The sequence below is a fragment of the Aythya fuligula genome, chromosome 6 (genome assembly GCF_009819795.1).
Source record: "Aythya fuligula isolate bAytFul2 chromosome 6, bAytFul2.pri, whole genome shotgun sequence".
Lineage (NCBI taxonomy): Eukaryota > Metazoa > Chordata > Aves > Anseriformes > Anatidae > Aythya > Aythya fuligula.
The window spans coordinates 6,712,616-6,731,649 of NC_045564.1; the positions used below are offsets into that span (position 1 = coordinate 6,712,616).

The window sequence follows — 19,034 nt, forward strand, 5'->3', positions numbered from 1 at the left end:
ATGTTTATAGATGGTGGACTGTTGCTCTTCCTTTCTTATCACCCATCATGATGGCTGATTGCACACTTAACTTTCTGTCACATTCTTTATTCCGTTTTGGGTGGGTGTAGCCAGCCACCTAAATAATATGTCATTTTGTGACAAAGAACTGAGCACTGAAAACAAAACAATGAATAATTCTCAGCTGTTGTTAATCTTCACAGGGCTATGATTAATTACACTTTGGGGAGTTGATCATCAACATAATCCCCTGCCGACTATCTAATACTATCCATTAATAACAGATAAAGTCACTCAGTGAATCACCATGAGGTGGCGTTTCCATGCATGAAGAAAAGTATATATATATATATATTATTTCTTTTTAATTGACATATTTGCCCATATGGAGTTGTGAATCCAAGCAGTTATTTCTTTATTATTTTTCTGACTACAGAGCTGAAGTGATTCCTATCCTATCATCAGAATTTAGGAAAGGCAGCAATAGGACAAGAGGCAATGACCAGACACTGAAACGCAGGAAGTTCCACACAAACATGCATAAGAACTTCTTTACAATGTAAAAGAATTTCTCCTTCTCTGGAGAAATTCAGGACCTGCCTAGATGCTTTCCTGCTCAACCTACTGTAGGAAACCTGTTTTTAGCAGGGGGGTTGGACTTGATGATTGCCAGAGGTCCCTTCCAACCCCTACAATTCTGTTATTAGACTTTTTTTTTCAAATGACTGCAGTGGTGAACAGGAATCCTAGTGCCTCAAAGCAGCTCCTGTGTATTTCAGTACAAAAATGCTAATCGTAATAGAAGGTTAGGAACATTTGCATCTAAGTGCACCATTTCAAGGCTTTTCTAAGGGAGAGAGTTCTGACTGTGTTTTCTTTCTGTTTTACAGTAAGTGCTGTTGCTCAGCAGGTCCTGTGGAACTGCTTAATTGAAGACCCCTCTACAGTCCTGCGCCATTTCCTTGAGAAGCTCACAATAAGCAACCGACAGGTAAACTCCTCTTCTCCCCATTGGCCTTGTACATCGCTTAGAGCAGGGGAGAACAGCTGCAAGCAAAATGCCTCTGTGGGTAGTATCTGGAGAAGAACATCTGCAATTATAATGTGCCTCAAAGTCTTTTAGGCCATATCATCAGTTGGCTTCAGGCACTGTTCACTGATGTAAATGGGGCACAGCTCATTTACCCCTGCTAAGGATGTGACTTGCTCTGAGCCTAGCCATGAACAGATGCTTAGTGAAGCACAACCCTTTCTATCAAAAACAGGCCATATTACCTTCACCCATGCCATCCTGTTCAGTTTTTTCTCAAAGGTCTCGTGGCCTTGTCTCTCTGTTTGTCTGTCCTTGGCTGACAGTGAAACTTTTTCCCTTCTACCTGCCTTCCTCCCCACCTTAAGAAATTAATTAGTCTGCATTAAAGAAAGCAGCTTCTAAAAGAAGGAGTGTTAGATTCTGCCCTGATCTCCTACCCAGCAACCACAGTTACTGAGTTGAGCTGTGCTAGATTTCACAGTGTCTCAGCAAGATTATCTAGGCAGCCATTTGTTGTGGTAAGCAAGAATTAGTATTATTACAGGGAGAAGGGAGTGCAGAATCAGGATGCTACAGTCAGGACAAATGGCAGTAGGAGGCAGGAGGAGGTATTGGCCTTTTTAAAATGAAATATAAGGATATAAGGACGAATATAAGGATGTTGACCCGGGTGCTGTGCCCTGGGTATTATTTTGGGAAATGTAGGAACAGTCACAAGCATAGAGTGCCACTTCACGCACCAACAGACAGAACTGAACAAAGGGATGCAGAAAAATGGGAGGTAACAAAGCTGGGGAAGACAAGTGGAGAAATCTATTTTCCATTTTGTGATGGAAAGAAAACATTTGCTCTTCTTTTAGGATGAGCTGATGTATATGTTAAGGAAGCTTTTGCTGAACATTGGGGACTTCCCTGCGCAGACATCTCATATCCTCTTTAACTATTTGGTGAGTAGCTTGTGAGTAAACTGTGCAGCTCATAATCTCACCTCTATCTGCATGTGTCATAAAAAGTTAATGCCACAATCTGCAAAGAAAAAAATGCTCTGTGTCTTTTCATTTATGATTCCTATCTGCTTCTGGCTGTAGATGCAAAATACTGGGCTTACATCAGCTTTTTATTCCTTATAGGAAGAGGAACCTTTACCTTTTTATTAAACCTCTAAACTTCCTGTCGTGAATTTCTGAGCTAAATCATAGATGCTGAGTTGTAAAGCAATAGGAGGGTCACAATGCTGGAAACCTTTTATTATTTTACTTAATTTTCATTCAGAAAATGCTTTGCTTTTGGACAGTCCCTTTGGAATAAAACTAGGAGCTTATTTTATGATTGTGGAAAATGCATTTGCTGCAGTTCTTTCAGTTAAGAGATGAAAAAACAGACAAGATTTATGCTGCTCCAGGAGCCTTCCAGTGTTTGTCAGGTGTCTATGTGGCAGCACATCAGAGCATAAGGCAAGGAAGTCTCTTATTGCAGATGTTCTCCCTTTTCCTCATCTACAATGCCTTTTAAGGCTGGGCTGTAATTGCCCTTTTTGCCCCCACTCCCCATCTTCTATTAAAAAAAAAAAAAGGAAGAATAGTAGAGGCAGATTGTTCTGCAGTATGTTTAAACTTTCAGGATCTAAGTATAATGAATTTACCCCGAGTGAAGAAAGGCAGAAAAATCATGATCTTGTTCTGTGTTTATACAATGCCCTGCACAGTTAGAATACGTATTACCTGGTACTCTTATTACCTGCAGGTGGGATTGATCATGTATTTTGTACGCACTCCATGTGAGTGGGGCATGGATGCCATTTCTGCAACACTGACCTTCCTTTGGGAAGTGGTGGGTTATGTTGAAGGCCTTTTTTTCAAGGATCTCAAACAGACTATGAAGAAGGAACAGTGTGAAGTGAAACTGCTGGTGACTGCCTCAATGCCAGGTATAAGAAAAGAGTCTTTACATCTACTACACTTCCAAGTTTACAACCGCCCTCTACCAATAGGGAGATCTGTCAGAACTGGATCAGACCTGCTACAAATGGCTGCATTTTCTAAGTCAGTTTTCATTCAGTTGAGGATTCAGTCAGTAAATTCCACCTCTCATTCCTTGAGATTCAGAAAACGGCTTTAAGAGCTCTGAAAGAAGCAAACAGAAGGTGAATGAGAACAGGTATTTCAACGTGGAGCTTTGTGCCAGTTGGGCTGTGAAAGACTGGCAGGAAGATCCTTTTAGGACTGTACCATTCAGACTCAGTTTGATTTAATGCAACCTATCATTTAAGTCTCAAGAAAGCCCAAGAAGGGTGTGCTGTGAGCCTAGGACTTCATGAGTAAGCAAGAGATTTCTTGCTGAAAAACAGATTTGACCTTTTATGCCTGTTCCTTCCCCAGAGTTGATTTGCTGCTAAAGTCACCAGCTCTATGTTTTAGGAACAGATCGATGTCTCATTTACTGTAGAACTACGAGAGTGTGCTAACATTGCGTAACGTATTCCAGGCAGGACTGACAGTCTGTCTGCCCGGGAATGAATTTTAAATATTGCTTATCCTATATGGGCAGTCTTTTGAGACTGAAGTAAGTAAAAGCCCAGGAAGAGTACCTCTACTTTTCTTCTTTTAGGCACAAAGACCCTTGTCGTACATGGACAGAATGAGTGCGACATCCCAACTCAGTTACCAGTCCATGAGGACACACAGTTTGAAGCCCTTCTGAAGGTAGGATTGAGTTTTCGAACTGGACAAACTGCTCAATAGTACATTTACCTGACATACCTGTATGCCAGCAATACATTCTGCCTGATCTTCCTGGTTCAGTGTCAGGGGAGACACCTTGTTGTGACAGGCAGTTCTGTCTTCTTATGAGGAGATCTTGGTTGCAAGAAAACAGAATCCCATATTAAAGGGCAATAGAAACACCCTGACCTCATAGCCAGCCAAAGCCCCACAAATGCAAGTACATTTGAATACAGTGCAGCTTGTTGGGTATTTGCTGTGTATTATCCCTGGATAAGTACATAAATCACTGAAATTTTGGTTTTATCAACACTAAACAGGATGATCAGGATTAGAAAGAGCAGAAATGATGACTCATTAGCCATGATGAATGATATGTTGGGATTTAGGAGTTGTGAGGTCATTTCCCTTTTGTCCTGGATGACTTTATGTGAACTACATAAGAAACAGACTTATAAAAGACTCAGGTTTGTCCAACATTAAGTTTTGATGGGAAACATGCACCTCAGTGCTTTGGAAGTTCTGAACTGCAATGTTTCTGTACGTCCCCTGCCTCTAAAACTTGATAAATATGTAGTATAGAAATGGAAGCTGCAATACCAATATGGGTCATATGGCCAGGCAAATACATGCAATATGAAGACATCAAAATAAGTAAATTGGTCTTCAGGACTGTGATAACAGCATGCCTTGATTGTCCCAAACATATTAATGTACTTCATGATTAAAAAGAAATTAAGAATTAATGCCAAAAGAGTGAGAGCCTAGTAGGTTTATGCCTTTATACATTATTAGCTGGATATTCATATTTTGGATATTGAGGTCTTTCTACAAGATAACGAATAAGTAATAGGATGTTTCTTTTCCTTCCCCTTCAGGAGTGTTTGGAGTTTTTTAACATACCTGAAACACAGTCTTCTCATTACTTTTTAATGGATAAGCGATGGAATCTTATTCATTACAACAAGGTAAGGCAAAGGTCAGGTACTGATTACTTTGTCCTTTCCATCTCATCCCTTTTTAAACATCAGGGTTATCTAAAGGAGAACAGGCAGCCCATAAGCAGAATTCAGACATGCAGGCACCACATGTCTGGTATTTAGTTGTGTGGTGAAAGATGGGAGTTTGTCAGAACAGGGGAGAGGCAGAAGTGGAGTCCCTTGGCTCTTAAATTATTCATGTCTAGCTTTCTCAGAAAAGCTTCACATAATGTTTCACAGTGTCTGGAAGGCCCTGCCCAAAAGTTTCTGAAAAGACTAAAGGGCCTCTTATTTAGTTCTAACTAGTAATGCTGTTACAATTTGCATTTGTTTAAAATTCACTTTATTGTTTCTTTTCCTGACAGACCTATGTCCGTGACATTTATCCTTTCCGGAGGTCAGTTTCTCCCCAGCTCAACCTGGTACAGATGCATCCCGAAAAGGGTCAAGAGCTCATTCAGAAGCAGGTATCTTACTGTCACTGAACACCTCTGCCCAGAAACAAATCGTGTAAATAAACCTTTCCTTTCCCTTTAAAAACCTCCACTCATGCTGCATGTGGATAGAGAGCTCTTCTGGAGAAGGAGCATTTGGCGCAGAATCTGTCTCACAAAGACACTGTCCTCCCATCTTCCAGCCTCAAGACCTGATAATCTGTCTGATCCTGCTAATGTTCTGCAGCTTCCAGGAGCTTTCTCATAGGAACTAAACCCTACCTAAAATGTCAGGGCAGTGCTTTTAATGTGCTTCAGACCCCTGAGGGTGTCATTTCCTTAGAAAGTAAGACAATATTGAATTCACTCCATCTGTAGGAAGCTGCATACTTCGTTTTCCACTGTCCCTGTCACAGTAGCACAGGGAAAAGTAGGGAAAAAAGTTGCTTTAGCTATATCTGCAAAGGATGACACTAAGCAGGAAATAAAAAGGAAGTGGAATGCGGTTAAACTTTAAATGTTTGGTATTAAAAGTTTTATTATACCAGCCAGAAAACAGACATGATGTTGACCATTGTCTAAGACCTTGCAGAGAGCAACTGCACCTGTATGGGTTTCAGTTTGGAGTTGGTTTGCCTCTGATCACCTTGGGGCTTACACAGGCAGTTTCTACTGATCTACAAAAGACTAGACAGCACAGTTGCAAAACATTTGACAGCTATTCAGGGTCTGCTACAAGACTGAAATGGAAAGCGGTGTTAAAACTCCTTTATGAACACAATCCATCTTTGCTGAGTGGGGCTAAAACCCACCAGTCATTGCAAATTCTAGCAGAAGGGCACAGCACTTGCTTTCTGAGTTTCAGCAGGTTCCTCTGGGATTTGAGTGCAATCTCTTTACCATCGGAGAAAGCTGTGGAAGCTAACCTAGAAAAAAGTACATACTTTGTAAAGAGCTTTTTGACCAGACTGACACTGATCCGTGTCTCTTTTTCTCTTCCAGGTGTTCACCCGCAAACTAGAAGAGGTGGGGCGGGTGTTGTTCCTCATATCGCTGACCCAGAAAATCCCCACTGCCCACAAGCAGTCACACGTATCAATGCTTCAGGAAGACCTGCTGCGTTTGCCTTCATTTCCCCGAAGTGCCATTGATGCTGAGTTCTCACTCTTCAATGATCCCCAAGGTACGGCCTTTTAATGGCTTTTTTCTGGTGGTTTTATAGGGCCCAGAAGGTTTATGTGAAGAACTTCATTTGCCTTAGAAACACACAGGCTTGTGGCATCACTGAAGGCTGATAAATCTCTTCCTAGGGAAAATGATACATAGCTGCTGCTTTGTAAGCATAACAGCAGAAAAAGCTTTGCTATGTTAGGCATCTCTAGACAAAGTTACTTTCTTTGGACCCAGATGAGAATCTATTTATGTATTAAAATTATGCATGAGGCTACAGCTGGAATACTGTGTCTAGTTCTGGACTCACCAGAACGCAGGAGACACCCCAGAGTGGGTTTAAGGAAGGGCCGCTGTGGTGGTTAGTGAGCCAAGACACTTGTCATTTGAGGAGAGGTCATACGAGAACCTGGACTTCTTCAGTTTGAAGAAGAGAAGGCTTAGACATGAGGTAGGGCACCTCATGGCAGACTTCCAGTAAAGCTGCATTGTGGTGATAACAGACAGGCTCTTCTCAGAAATGTGCAACAATAGGACAAGAGGCAGCAAACACAAATTGCAGACAAGAAAATCACAGTTGGACCAAAAAAAAAAAAAAATCTTTACATTACAATCACAAACAGAGAGGCAGTGCAATCTTCATCCACAGAGATTTGTAGAATCAGTCAATCAAGGGCTTGAGCCACCTGATTAGCTTTGAAGTTCATCTTGCCTGAGTCAGGGACCTTTGGTTGTCTCATCTAGCCTAATTTTTTCTGTAACTATCATAGGAGTATTTGCACTGATTTCTCTGAACTCAAGAACTCCGGTTGCCAGCTTGTTCCACAAACATCCTGCCATTGGGTCAGTGTTTTCAAACCCAGAGGTATGAAACACAGTTCAGAGGAAGTGCATAACACCCCACTATGCATAACCACACATAAAAAGAAGAGCACAAAATCCACTTTGTGGAAGCATCAGCCTCTAAATGAAGATCGGGCAGACTCTGTAGGAGAGATATAGAAACAGCTCTCTTTTTAGGAACTTTCATCTGAAAGTCAAGTAGAGTTTCCAGGCTGACTTGAGAATTAAACAGGCCACTGTTGCAGAGTGGTAAACATTGGCCAGTTCTGTAACAGGCCCTAAAGACACTTGCTTTCAGAAGCATTATTGGAACTATGCATCGATGTCCTGTAATGTGTGGGACACCTGAAGGATAAAAATTCAGCATAAATCCATGCAGCCATCCAGGTTGTGTGAGAAGAATATAAAAGCTCAGATTTGCTTTCACTTTTTAAGAAGAGAATTTCCAACTAGGGGAGCAGATTTGCCGTGTGATGTTCATCAGTCTTAGTCTTCATGTGTTTTGCTTTTAATCGTGGTTGGCTCAAGCCCTGTAGGCATGTGCAGAAGTGCAGGATGGGTGCAGTCACTTTGAAAAGGCAGAACTAAGGTCAGTGTTTGCGGAAGGGTTCTCTGGAGAATCCTTTAGCCTATGGGGGTGTTGTGAGGCTCACTGTTGTAGACAGAGTTGATTGTTGTTGCCTCTTCTCCCCCACAGCTGGAAAAGAGCTCTTTGGTCTTGACACTCTTCAGAAAAGCTTGTGGATTAAGCTGCTAGAGGAGATGTTCCTTGGCATGCCTAGCGAGTTCCCCTGGGGGGATGAGATCATGCTGTTCTTGAACGTCTTCAACGGTGCCCTGATCCTGCACCCCGAAGACAGTGCCTTGTTGAGGCAGTATGCTGCCACAGTCATCAACACAGCCGTGCACTTTAACCACCTCTTCTCCCTCAGTGGGTACCAGTGGGTCCTCCCCAGCATGCTGCAGGTGAGCCATTTCCATCAACAATACAAGGGAAGACTTCAGAGCGGGCATTTTGTTATAGAACTGGGAGTTAATGGATAAGCTTTATGCTTGACTGTAGCCATCTGATGAGTCCTGGTGAGGTTTCAGGCTCTGGGGGCTCTGAGAAGACAAACATCAGATCAGGGTGGGAAGGCACAAATCAGTATTCCTGGGATTGCATTCGCATATCTTCTTGAGTAAATGACTGTGTTTTCTTCTTTAAGTAAATGTTTGTCTCCCTCACTCTTTACTTTCACACAGAAATATAAAGTTCTTGAAAATTTTTCAACCCTGGGTTTCCCTTGGTGGTTTTTTCCCCCAGGGATGGCTGAAATTTGGAGAATGGTTGAAATATCTAGACAAGCTACTCGCTGACTTAAACTGAATTGTATTAACTTTTTTAAAGTACAATAAATTATTATCTGCAATTTAAATAGCAACAGAAAATTACACTAAGAGTTTTTGAAAAACTGTATGCATCTTTTCCATGTGAGTGATGGAAAACATTGCATGCATTAGAGGTGGAGTTTCTTTTCACTTTGTGGTATGTATATACATATATATATTTTATATATGTGGTATGTATATATACCCTTATGTATATATATATATGTATGTATATATATGTATATATACCCTTCTTCTGTTAATATTTGGGAAAAATTAGATACAGACAATAAAGAAACATCAATATACTGTCTATAGACAGTAACACTTTCTGCAGGGCTCAAAGAGTAAATAAATTTAGTAAATAAATAAATTCTTGTGAGTGTAACAGGCCATTGAGTGGCCTCAAAAGCAAGCTAAAGGCTTGTAATTGTACTAAAGACATACTACAAGACGCACTTCAGGCTACTAAACCACTGAAAAATGAGTACATCTCTGCAAAGGTCTCACACAAGTAAAAAATTTTAGAAACATTCAAGGAGCCTTGTGCTATATTGTGAGTTTTGCACCACCATAAAATCTCGGCCTTACCTGTTGCCAGCAAATAGCAAGAAAATGCTAAGCACCCCTGCCCCAAAGCTCCCAAAGACTTGTACTAGCAGAGATGTGCAGACAGGCAATTGATATAGACAAAAGAAGGAAGCACAGTGAAGTTTTTCCTAGCTATGTTATACTGTTTACATAACTCTGAGAAACAAATCCCACATCTTTGGCAACATGTTTGCTGCATGGTTCAGTGGCCAACTCTGAAGGAAATGCCACTCTAAAAAACTTAAAATATCTTTAATGTGGGTGGAAATGTCAGTGTGTTGGAGAACGGGCTAGAAGTTCAAATTATCTTGACAAACTGGAGATGCAGTCTGAAAAAAAAAAAAGAAAAAAACAAAAACAAACAAAAACAACAACAACAACAAAAAAAACATGATGTTGCTGAGGTTGGGCAAACGTAGGTTCTTGATTAAGAATAATCAGTCACATAAACATGTAACGGAAAACTGCTGATTCAGTAACGCCTCTGCTGGACAGAATATTGGTGTTTTTACAGGTCTGAAACTAAATATTTTTGTTGAAGGACAAAAAAATAAAAAGAAAATGTCACATACCATTCTGGGGTGACTATACAGAATTGTATCTTATGAAAGACGCATGGAATAATTCCGCTACTGCAATCAACAGCACTCCTGACTTGGAGTCAGGCCGTAGTTGATTCAGTCTGGGGTCAGGAGATGACGAGCCCTTCCATTGGAGTAGTACTTCCATGACATTTTATATTTGCTCAGGTTTATGCTGATTACGAAAGCAACCCACAGTTACGCCAAGCGATAGAGTTTGCTTGCCGCCAGTTCTACGTTCTGCATCGCAAGCCTTTCATTCTGCAACTGTTCGCCAGTGTGGCCCCTCTCCTGGAGTTCCCTGTGAGTAAAAGCATTCCCTAGGCTTGGTGTGGGGAAGCCTGTGTATGCAGACAGCCCCCCTCAGAGATCACAAAAAGAAAACAGCTGGAGCATCAGCACAATTCAGACTGAACACGTGCTTGCTGCACTTCATGCTACACAGAACCATTTCCTGAACTTACTTCTTCACACTTTTTTTTATCAGTCAATTGAGTGGGGCACTGAGTTAATGAGCCACTGGTATCCAGGCTAGTAAATGTAGTTTCTCTTTAAGTTTCTGTGTATAAATAGGTTATAAAAGGACAATAATGATTTGTAACTCTTCATACACAAATCATTTTTTAGAATCCAGCAATAAGAACAGAAAACTTACTGCCAAGTTTTAGTACATGTGAACTATAAAACTGGATTAGCCGTGTTTTGAAATCTTCACTAATCACTTAACATTTTAGTGGGTTAAAATTAATTAATGGAATTTTAATTTAAAGTGGGAGTGCCAAACCTAACTGCACGTGCACTGTAAGCACGCACATCCTTCTTCACAGATCTGATTTTTGGGGGGAGTAAAGCTGTGTGCAGTTTTCAGATTATGTTTCCATTACAGCATCAGTCTATTGAATCAAGAATAAAAAAAAAGGGGGGGGGAGGGGGAGGTAAGGAAGGGTTTCCAGCTCCTTGAGATTCCCAGGATGCACACAGGTCCTGAGAAAATCAACCCCAAATGTGTGTCATTGAAACAGGATGCTACGAACAATGGAACCAGCAAAGGAGTGTCAGCTCAGTGCCTGTTTGACCTGCTGCAGTCTTTAGAGGGAGAGACTCCAGACATTTTGGACATCTTAGAACTGGTGAAAGCAGAAAAGCCTCTCAAGTCATTAGGTAACAGCAAATCATCCTTTATTCAGTAATTCTGGTTTGTTATTTATTGGTTAAACATTTATTTCATGCTGTAAGATTTGTTCAGGGTCTTTCTCTTCTCTCACAATGTAGTAATATCTGTTTCTTATGCCTCATGAATCCTTTAAGGTTGATTTTATCCACTATCCACTGGATATTTTCTGCAGGAAAGGAATTATTAATTTATTTTATTCCAAAGCTCCTTTTTCTGCATTGAGTGTGCTAGCCCCTGGCATTCTGAATTTTGTCATGTGTGGGTGAAGAATGTAGATGCCTAATAAATGTTATGCTGACAAGATCAGTGTCATCCTCTGCACTGTTCCATGTGGGCAGGAAACAAAAGCATCCTCTCCTGTGGGCAGACTATGACTAGTAAGTGATGGATGTCATTCAGACATTCGACCATGCTGAGTTCTAGGAGGGAGCTGATTTATCACAAAGCAGAATATATATGGCTGTGTGATGTGCCCAGGACACTGTGTCTCTTGGTAGTTATCCATGCATTGCAGCATTTAAAAACTTCACTGTTTTGTGATTTGCAGGGAAGTAATTTTGGCTGATTTTTATAAGAATCTTTGAGTTATTTTTCAAATTTGCACTTTCCAAGTGTATATTGACAGTGAGACCGTAGATGAGTATGTTTTGTGCCAGGTATTTTCCATATAAAATCAGAATTACCTAAAAATCTGACTTCCAAGTTCCATTTTTCAAAGTGACTTATGCACTTTGGGACCGTAGCTTTAACTTGAGTTCCTGTACACCAAAGTCTCGTCTAAAAATGGGACTTTAACGTTATTGCAAATATTATTCTTTGGATACATGGGTTTCGTGGTACAAAAATTTGTAGTCTGAGACTGAAAGGCTTTTGAAACCTTTTTTTCAAATCATTAGCAAACCAGAGTCACTTTTGTGCTGGAGGTCATCTGGCTGCCAGTATAGAAGGGGCTTAATTTTTAGAAATCTAACTATCTTCTTCCATCAGTGGTGCATCAGTGTCATTTTCGGTTTGGTGGGAACACCTAGGAAAAAAAAGAGGAAGCATAAAAATTGTGCTTAAGCTCATGTGTCCTTGTCATGTGCGAGCTTAAGATTTTGCTTGTGATGGGTGATGTTTGAAACAAGACTCCAGCAGCAGCTGGAGGCCTTATGCTCAGCAATGATTCGACCAGCTAAGAATTGTTTCTCACCTGCTGGGTTCTTGGATGTCAGGGTGCAAGTGGGAGTGCAGCACATGTTTCTGTTTTGTAGATTCATTTTTGTCAAAAATCAAGAGCCTACTGGGGATTGTTAACATGAGAAGCAAGTAGTTGAAAATGGGGGAAAGAAAGGAGCGTGCTATCTTTTTTTCATATTCAGTATGTTTGTGTACTACTTTTCTCATATTGTTTTACTCCCTCAGACTTCTGCTATGGGAATGAAGACTTGACCTTTTCGATCAGTGAAGCCATTAAGCTGTGTGTGACAGTGGTGGCCTATGCTCCTGAATCATTCAGAAGGTGCTGGTCTGATTTTGTTTTCCTGGTTTGTAGAGACTCAAATGAGGCCTAAAGTGGCACATAGCATCAGAAAGCAAGACAGACAAATCAAGGCAGAGGATATAGAAATGCATTGTAAGTACTAGGATTCCCTGTGAGGCCAAGTCTCGGGCTGCAATACTGAGCTGGATGGCAGCCTGAGCAGCAGTAATGTAGGCTGCACGTCCAGGTGGGGATCACATTGTGTTATTAAGGTTTCTGTTGTCAGAGAGGCAATGGATAGGGCACTGGAGGGCAGAAACAGGCAGCTGAAAAGGAAATGAAGATACAGAGAGAGAGAGAAAGTAAACTAGGAATACAAAAAGGTTATGCTCCAAGAGGAAACCAGAGAAGAAAGAAGTCTCTGGAAGAGAAAATGAATGCCTGCAAGTGGATGACTTATTCAGAAGATATCTAAAAGTTCAGGCTGTTTCTATTACTGTTTCATGCATCAGCCAGTTTTTTTCCCCTGAAGTCCCTCATACAAGAGTTTCTTTGGCCCATGGCTGCTTAACGAGTGAGAAGCAATGAAATCACAGGCCAGTAGGAGATCCAGGGGTTTTCAGATAGAACCTTAAGCCTCCATCTGGTACCTTAAAGGAGGCTGTAGCGAGGTGGGGGTTGGTCTGTTCTCCCACGTGCCTGGTGACAGGACGAGGGGGAATGGGCTTAAGTTGCGCCAGGGGAGGTTTAGGTTGGATGTTAGGAAGAACTTCTTTCCCAAAAGGGTTGTTAGGCATTGGAAAGGGCTGCTCAGGGAAGTGGTGGAGTCACCATCCCTGGAGGTCTTTAAAAGATGTTTAGATGTAGAGCTTAGGGATATGGTTTAGTGGAGGACTTGTTAGTGTTAGGTCAGAGGTTGGACTCGATGATCTTGAGGTCTCTTCCAACCTAGAAATTCTGTGATTCTGTGATTGACAGGATATATCAGACTAAGTATTGGTTATTTTTCCAGCCTCCAAATGCTGATGGTCTTGGAAGCACTGGTTCCCTGTTACTTGCAGAAACTGAAGCGGCAAACCTCTCAAGCGGAGACTATGACAGCAGCTCGTGAGGAGATTGCTGCTATGGCTGCACTTGCCACCTCTTTGCAGGCCCTCTTGTACAGTGTCGAAGTTCTCACCAGGTAACTTACATCTTTCAAAGGTCTGAGCATGTATTTGGTCATTGGTGTGGGAGAAAGGAGCACAGGGGAGCTCACAATATGCAAGTTATTTTGGATATTTTGGTTGCGTTTTAGGCATGGTAAAACAAGTGCTAGGTTTCACCAGCCCACAAGGAGAATTTCAGTGCACTTGTTATATTCCATCGTTAGTGTGCTACTCACCTTCTCTTTGCCAGGCCTATGACAGCCCCGCAGATGAGTCGATGTGACCAAGGCCATAAAGGGACCACAACAGCTAACCACACCATGTCAGCAGGTGTGAACACCAGGTAAGTCAGTGGATTTTAATTTCTTTCTTGTTTTTCTGAACAGATTTTTTTTGGAGGGGAAAGATAATATCTCACTCCTCGCAGTGCAGAGTGCTTCCTCAGTTGTCTGAGGAAGTGCTCTAGGTACTGTGGGACAAAAAACAGTCAGATAAAAAGAGCACATAGCCAGGACTGAATCTCTGATAGTAACCAAAGTTCCTAATAGTATACATTTTGGTTATGTAACCATAAATAGAAGACCAGGATATTAATCCTGAAGTATAATGACAAAGCAGCTATGCCCCTGAGTTTTCTGCTTTGCTTCTTTCCAAGTCCACCGTCAAAGAGACCACTGGGCAGAGACCAGTGGTTAGCAGAATAGTTATTATCAGTGAATAGCAGAAGGGTTAGATCCCTCTAGCCTTGTTCTGAGACACTGAGCAGCAGTAAGAGCTCAAACTGCATGCCACTTAAGACTCACAGAATTTAGCGCCTCCTCTGGTTTTCTTTTTATCCTTTTCCTTTGCTTTTTTGCAAGGTTATGCCTTGCTGTGCTTAAAATCTCTGTGTTTGTGCTGACCTGGAGGAGGAATTTTCCAGAGCAGAGTATTTTCCTGGAGTAGCAGTTCTTCCAGGGCAGAATATTCCTTCTTGAATTCTTTCGTCAGTAACAGCTGATACTAAGTCTGTGCATAGCATGGTACAGTAAAATACCATGGGCTATATTGGACTGTAAATCAGTAATACCTTTCTGGCAAGACATGCCTTCCAAGTTGTTCCGTGTCTTCTTTTGTATTGAAGGGAGATTGAAATCCCTTCCTGCATTAATCATCAAAGGGCTATTGCATTACTTTATAAATGTGGAATGCACACATCTTGGTTGGTAACTTCTGGGATCAGTCTGTTATTCTTTGCAGACTGTTTCATCCAGGCTTGGAGTCTCAGCAGTGCATTCAGGACAGCTTTGTGCTTCAATCCAGGATCTCAGAAGCAGAGAAACCCCTTCATGCCCAAGCCTGAAATGGATATACGATGCTTACTTCCATTGCAAAAATGCCCTAAGAAAAATAAGGTGTAATAGATAGTAGTTTGTCTGCTGATTTCAGAAAGCAGTTAATACGTATCTGCTAACAGGCACCATAGAGATTCCCGATGCTGTGTAACTCAAATATCTTGGCTTTCATTTCCAGATCTTTCTGATGATCAAGCAGTCAGTTTCTGATGCAAAATATTTTTGCACTGCTCCAAGTTTCCTGCCCTATGTTTGTTCTGTTATTGCAACAGGCATCTGTTGACAACAGCAGGAGCCTCATGATGGTGGAATGGTCACTGTTCCAGCTTTGGACATGTGGTGCAGGGTTTGCTAATGCTTTCTCAACAAAAAGTATCAAGAGAAGATGACAACAAAACAAAACTCTGATTTTCAGGAGGTGAGCTGTGGCTTCCTGAGAGAGGCCAAGCACTGGGGTGAAAATCAGTAAGAGAAATTGTTTGAAAGCCTGAATTTTTTCTTTCATAACATGGGCAGTAACTATGACAATCTGTTTTTTGCAGCTAGTTGGGAGATAAAGGCTATTCATTGTGGTCGCTAACTACATGTAGCCATTGTTCCAGTGACAAAAGGTACCATCCTGTCTGTAAAGAGTGTACCTCTGGGCCAGAACATTGTCACTCTCTCTCAGCAAGGCATGGTTATGGCATTCTTAAGTTGCTGCTTTAGAACTCCACTGTTTCTCTTTTCTCAGGTACCCAGAACAGGGAGCCAAACTACACTTTATAAGGTACAGTAAAAACTTCACCCAGTCTTCTCTGACATGTGATGAGCTGGCTGCTCATGGCTTGGACTGGCGTACGCTTCATTGGGTTAGAAACTGGCTGGGTAGCCAGGCCCAAAGAGTCGTGGTGAATGGAGTTAAATCCAGTTGGAGGCCAGTCACTAGTGGCGTCCCCCAGGGCTCAGTACTGGGGCCGGTCCTCTTTAGTATCTTTATTGATGATCTGGACAAGGGGATCGAGTGCACCCTCAGTAAGTTCGCAGATGACACCAAGTTAGGTGCGTGTGTCGATCTGCTTGAGGGCAGGAAGGCTCTGCAGGAGGATCTGGACAGGCTGGACCAATGGGCTGAGGCCAACTGCATGAAGTTCAACAAGGCCAAGTGCCGGGTCCTGCACCTGGGGTGCAACCTCAAGCAGCGCTACAGGTTGGGAGATGAGTGGTTAGAAAACTGCTTGGCCAAATATGAGCCAGCAGTGTGCTCAGGTGGCCAAGAAGGCCAACAGCATCCTGGCTTGTATCAGAAGCAGTGTGGCCAGCAGGGCTAGGGAGGTGATCATCCCCCTGTACTCGGCTCTGGTGAGGCCGCACCTCGAGTACTGTGTTCAGTTTTGGGCCCCTCGCTACAAGAAGGACATGGAGGTGCTTGAGCGGGTGCAGAGAAGGGCGACGAAGCTGGTGAGGGGCCTGGAGAACAAGTCCTACGAGGAGCGGCTGAGGGAGCTGGGCTTGTTCAGCCTGGAGAAGAGGAGGCTCGGGGGCGACCTTATTGCTCTCTACAGGTACCTCAAGGGAGGCTGTAGCGAGGTGGGGGTTGGTCTGTTCTCCCACATGCCTGGTGACAGGACGAGGGGGAATGGGCTTAAGTTGAGCCAGGGGAGTTTTAGGTTGGATGTTAGGAAGAACTTCTTTACTGAAAGGGTTGTTAGGCATTGGAAAAGGCTGTCCAGAGAAGAGGTTGAGTCACCATCCCTGGAGGTCTTTAAAAGATGTTTAGATGTAGAGCTTAATGATGTGGTTTAGTGGAGGACTTGTTAGTGTTAGGTCAGAGGTTGGAATAAGTGATCTTGGAGGTCTCTTCCAGCCTAAATGATTCTGTGATTCTGTGAACTGCTCTGCAGCAGTTTCCAGATTTACTGGGTCTCACCCACTGTTGTTGTTGCAGCCTTTTTGCAGGGTAACGTAACAAAGGATAGTTCATATAGAAATTTTTCTCATTCTCAACAAGACTTTGCAGGTGACAAATTCCCTTTTTCGATTGCAGATGCAACTATTTTTCTTTTCAATTGCAGAGGAAAGCATCTGTTGCAAAATAAGCTGGAGAAGTTGTTAGAATCACAGAATCACAGAACAACTTGGGTTGGAAGGGACCTTAAAGCCCATCTGGTTCCAACCTTCCTGCCACAGGCAGGGACACCTCCTGCTAGACCAGGTTGCTCAGGGCCTTGTTCAACCTGGCCTTGAACATCTCCAAGGATGGGGCATCCACAGCTTCCCTGGGCAGCCTGTGCCAGGGCCTCACTACCCCCTGAGTGAAATAATCTAGTAGATAGTTACATTCTATCCCTGCTCTTCCACTGCCTACACCACTTACCTTTTTTCTCATTTTGTGTCTTCCAGGGAGAACCTTCACTTACTGGAGGAGGGCCAGGGTCTACCCCGAGAGGAACTGGATGAACGAATTGCCAGGGAGGAGTTCAGGAGACCTCGGGAGTCATTGCTGAATATCTGCACGGAGTTCTACAAGCATTGTGGGCCAAGGCTGAAGATTTTGCAGAACCTTGCTGGAGAGCCCAGAGTGACTTCTCTGGAACTGCTGGATGTGAAGTCGCACATGAGGTATTCCCCAGGCATTCTGCTTCTACTTGTTCGTGTCAGGGGGATTCCTTTATTTTAGCTCTTATTTTTTCATAATAGCAGACAGAGTGAATGACTTTTTGGTAGTGTAGACTACTTTTGCTGTCTGAACCATGCATATTTTAATGTTCCTTAGATTGTACCTGATGCTGCTTGTATATAAAGGGATTTCATATGCTCTCCTCTGGTCTCATTCAGACCCGCATCTCCTGTGGATGAAACACTTGTGGAGGCCCACCTTACACATCAGAATAAGTTATGGTGAAGAGTGGAGTAGATAAGGCTTCCTCTTCCCCCCCCAGGGCATGGGGAAGCTGCACAACTGGCTGAATCTTCTCCTGTGACACCGCACCAGAACTAGCTTCCAACAAACAAGAAGAAAGGGAGAAAAACCACTGCACCATATGGCATACATGCCTGAAATATAGGGGAGGATGGGTCAGGAGGCATTTACAGGACCACCACGTCGGTGTGCAATACATCAGGCACACAAGTTTTTTATTAAGGTGCAGTACTGAGCCCAGCTGGCTGGTTGGATACTCATTGTAGCATCCAACTGTTTTGTGGGGTTCAGGCCTAGAAGGAATTGTGTATAGGCTTTTTTTAATCAGCACTTTGGACCTCATTCTCTGCTATGCTGTTCATGGTAACCAGAAAATAGGGATAAGTTGCTACTGAGCAGTTTGCCCAGATGTTAAAGACAAAAAAGCAGTAGAGCAGTGGAACACGAGGGAATGGAATTGATTCTATTGTCAGTTTTTCAGTCATCTTCAGAGGAAACTCTTTTGTCTGAGCTTTATGCCATTTTTTGCCTGGAAAGCCTTGTGAAGCAAGCTGAAGGGAGATTGATGCTAGTAACGCACCAAACCAAGTCTGTTCCTGCCCCCAGGACCAAGGAAAACCCGCACAAAACTCCTCTACCTTTACATGCATGCTCTGAAAACAGATGGCAAAGCCCCTTAGCTGGCAGATTATGTCACGATTAGAGATCTTTGGATTCAGGCTGTCTCTATAGAACACAAAATTGTGTTTCAGATTAATTTAGATCTTGTTTAAGAAATACCTCAAATTCATTGGCGAAGTACTTTTTGATTGGTTTGCGTGTTTGCACATGAATTGAATGTTTCTTTAACCCCCTCTGGTAAATATTTAATAATTTAGAAGGTAGTTTTAAACAAGAGATGTCTCTTACCACAGATGCATGCCATTTATGTAATGCTTGGCTGCAAACAAACTGAAGTTCTGATGGACTTGGATGCTTCTGCAGTACCACCTTTATATTTTTTCCAAGGAACACAAACATCAAAAATTAATACAGCTCTTTAACTGCATTACAAACTCAATAAGAGTCTAAGACATTATCAGTAAAAGTCTGAGATAAGAACTTTATGTTAGAAAACAGGTGAAATTCTCAGGCCAGATTACATCCTTGATTAGACATGTTTTGTTTTTTTTTGAGGATTTCAGTGGGAGCAAGAAATACATGTCTGATGAATGAACTCCAGTGCAGTAAAGTAAAGGGCTTGCTATTTTTTTTCCACATTAAATTACAATCCTGGTCTTATAGTCTTATG

The 19,034-nt window shown here is 42.3% G+C and overlaps 1 protein-coding gene across 3 annotated transcripts in view; it reads left to right on the forward strand.

Moving 5' to 3' along the window:
- Positions 1-19,034, forward strand: part of UNC80 (unc-80 homolog, NALCN channel complex subunit) — a 126,209-nt gene that overhangs the window by 79,816 nt on the left and 27,359 nt on the right. For all 3 annotated transcript variants that reach the window (XM_032189640.1, XM_032189639.1, XM_032189641.1), the window contains 15 exons: positions 891-991; positions 1,894-1,980; positions 2,777-2,960; positions 3,641-3,735; positions 4,632-4,721; positions 5,099-5,200; positions 6,170-6,350; positions 7,878-8,146; positions 9,892-10,026; positions 10,746-10,884; positions 12,302-12,398; positions 13,372-13,542; positions 13,758-13,850; positions 15,575-15,610; positions 17,224-17,442. In XM_032189640.1, coding sequence (XP_032045531.1) covers positions 891-991; positions 1,894-1,980; positions 2,777-2,960; positions 3,641-3,735; positions 4,632-4,721; positions 5,099-5,200; positions 6,170-6,350; positions 7,878-8,146; positions 9,892-10,026; positions 10,746-10,884; positions 12,302-12,398; positions 13,372-13,542; positions 13,758-13,850; positions 15,575-15,610; positions 17,224-17,442 — 1,999 coding nt within the window. The remainder of the gene's footprint in view (positions 1-890; positions 992-1,893; positions 1,981-2,776; positions 2,961-3,640; positions 3,736-4,631; positions 4,722-5,098; positions 5,201-6,169; positions 6,351-7,877; positions 8,147-9,891; positions 10,027-10,745; positions 10,885-12,301; positions 12,399-13,371; positions 13,543-13,757; positions 13,851-15,574; positions 15,611-17,223; positions 17,443-19,034) is intronic.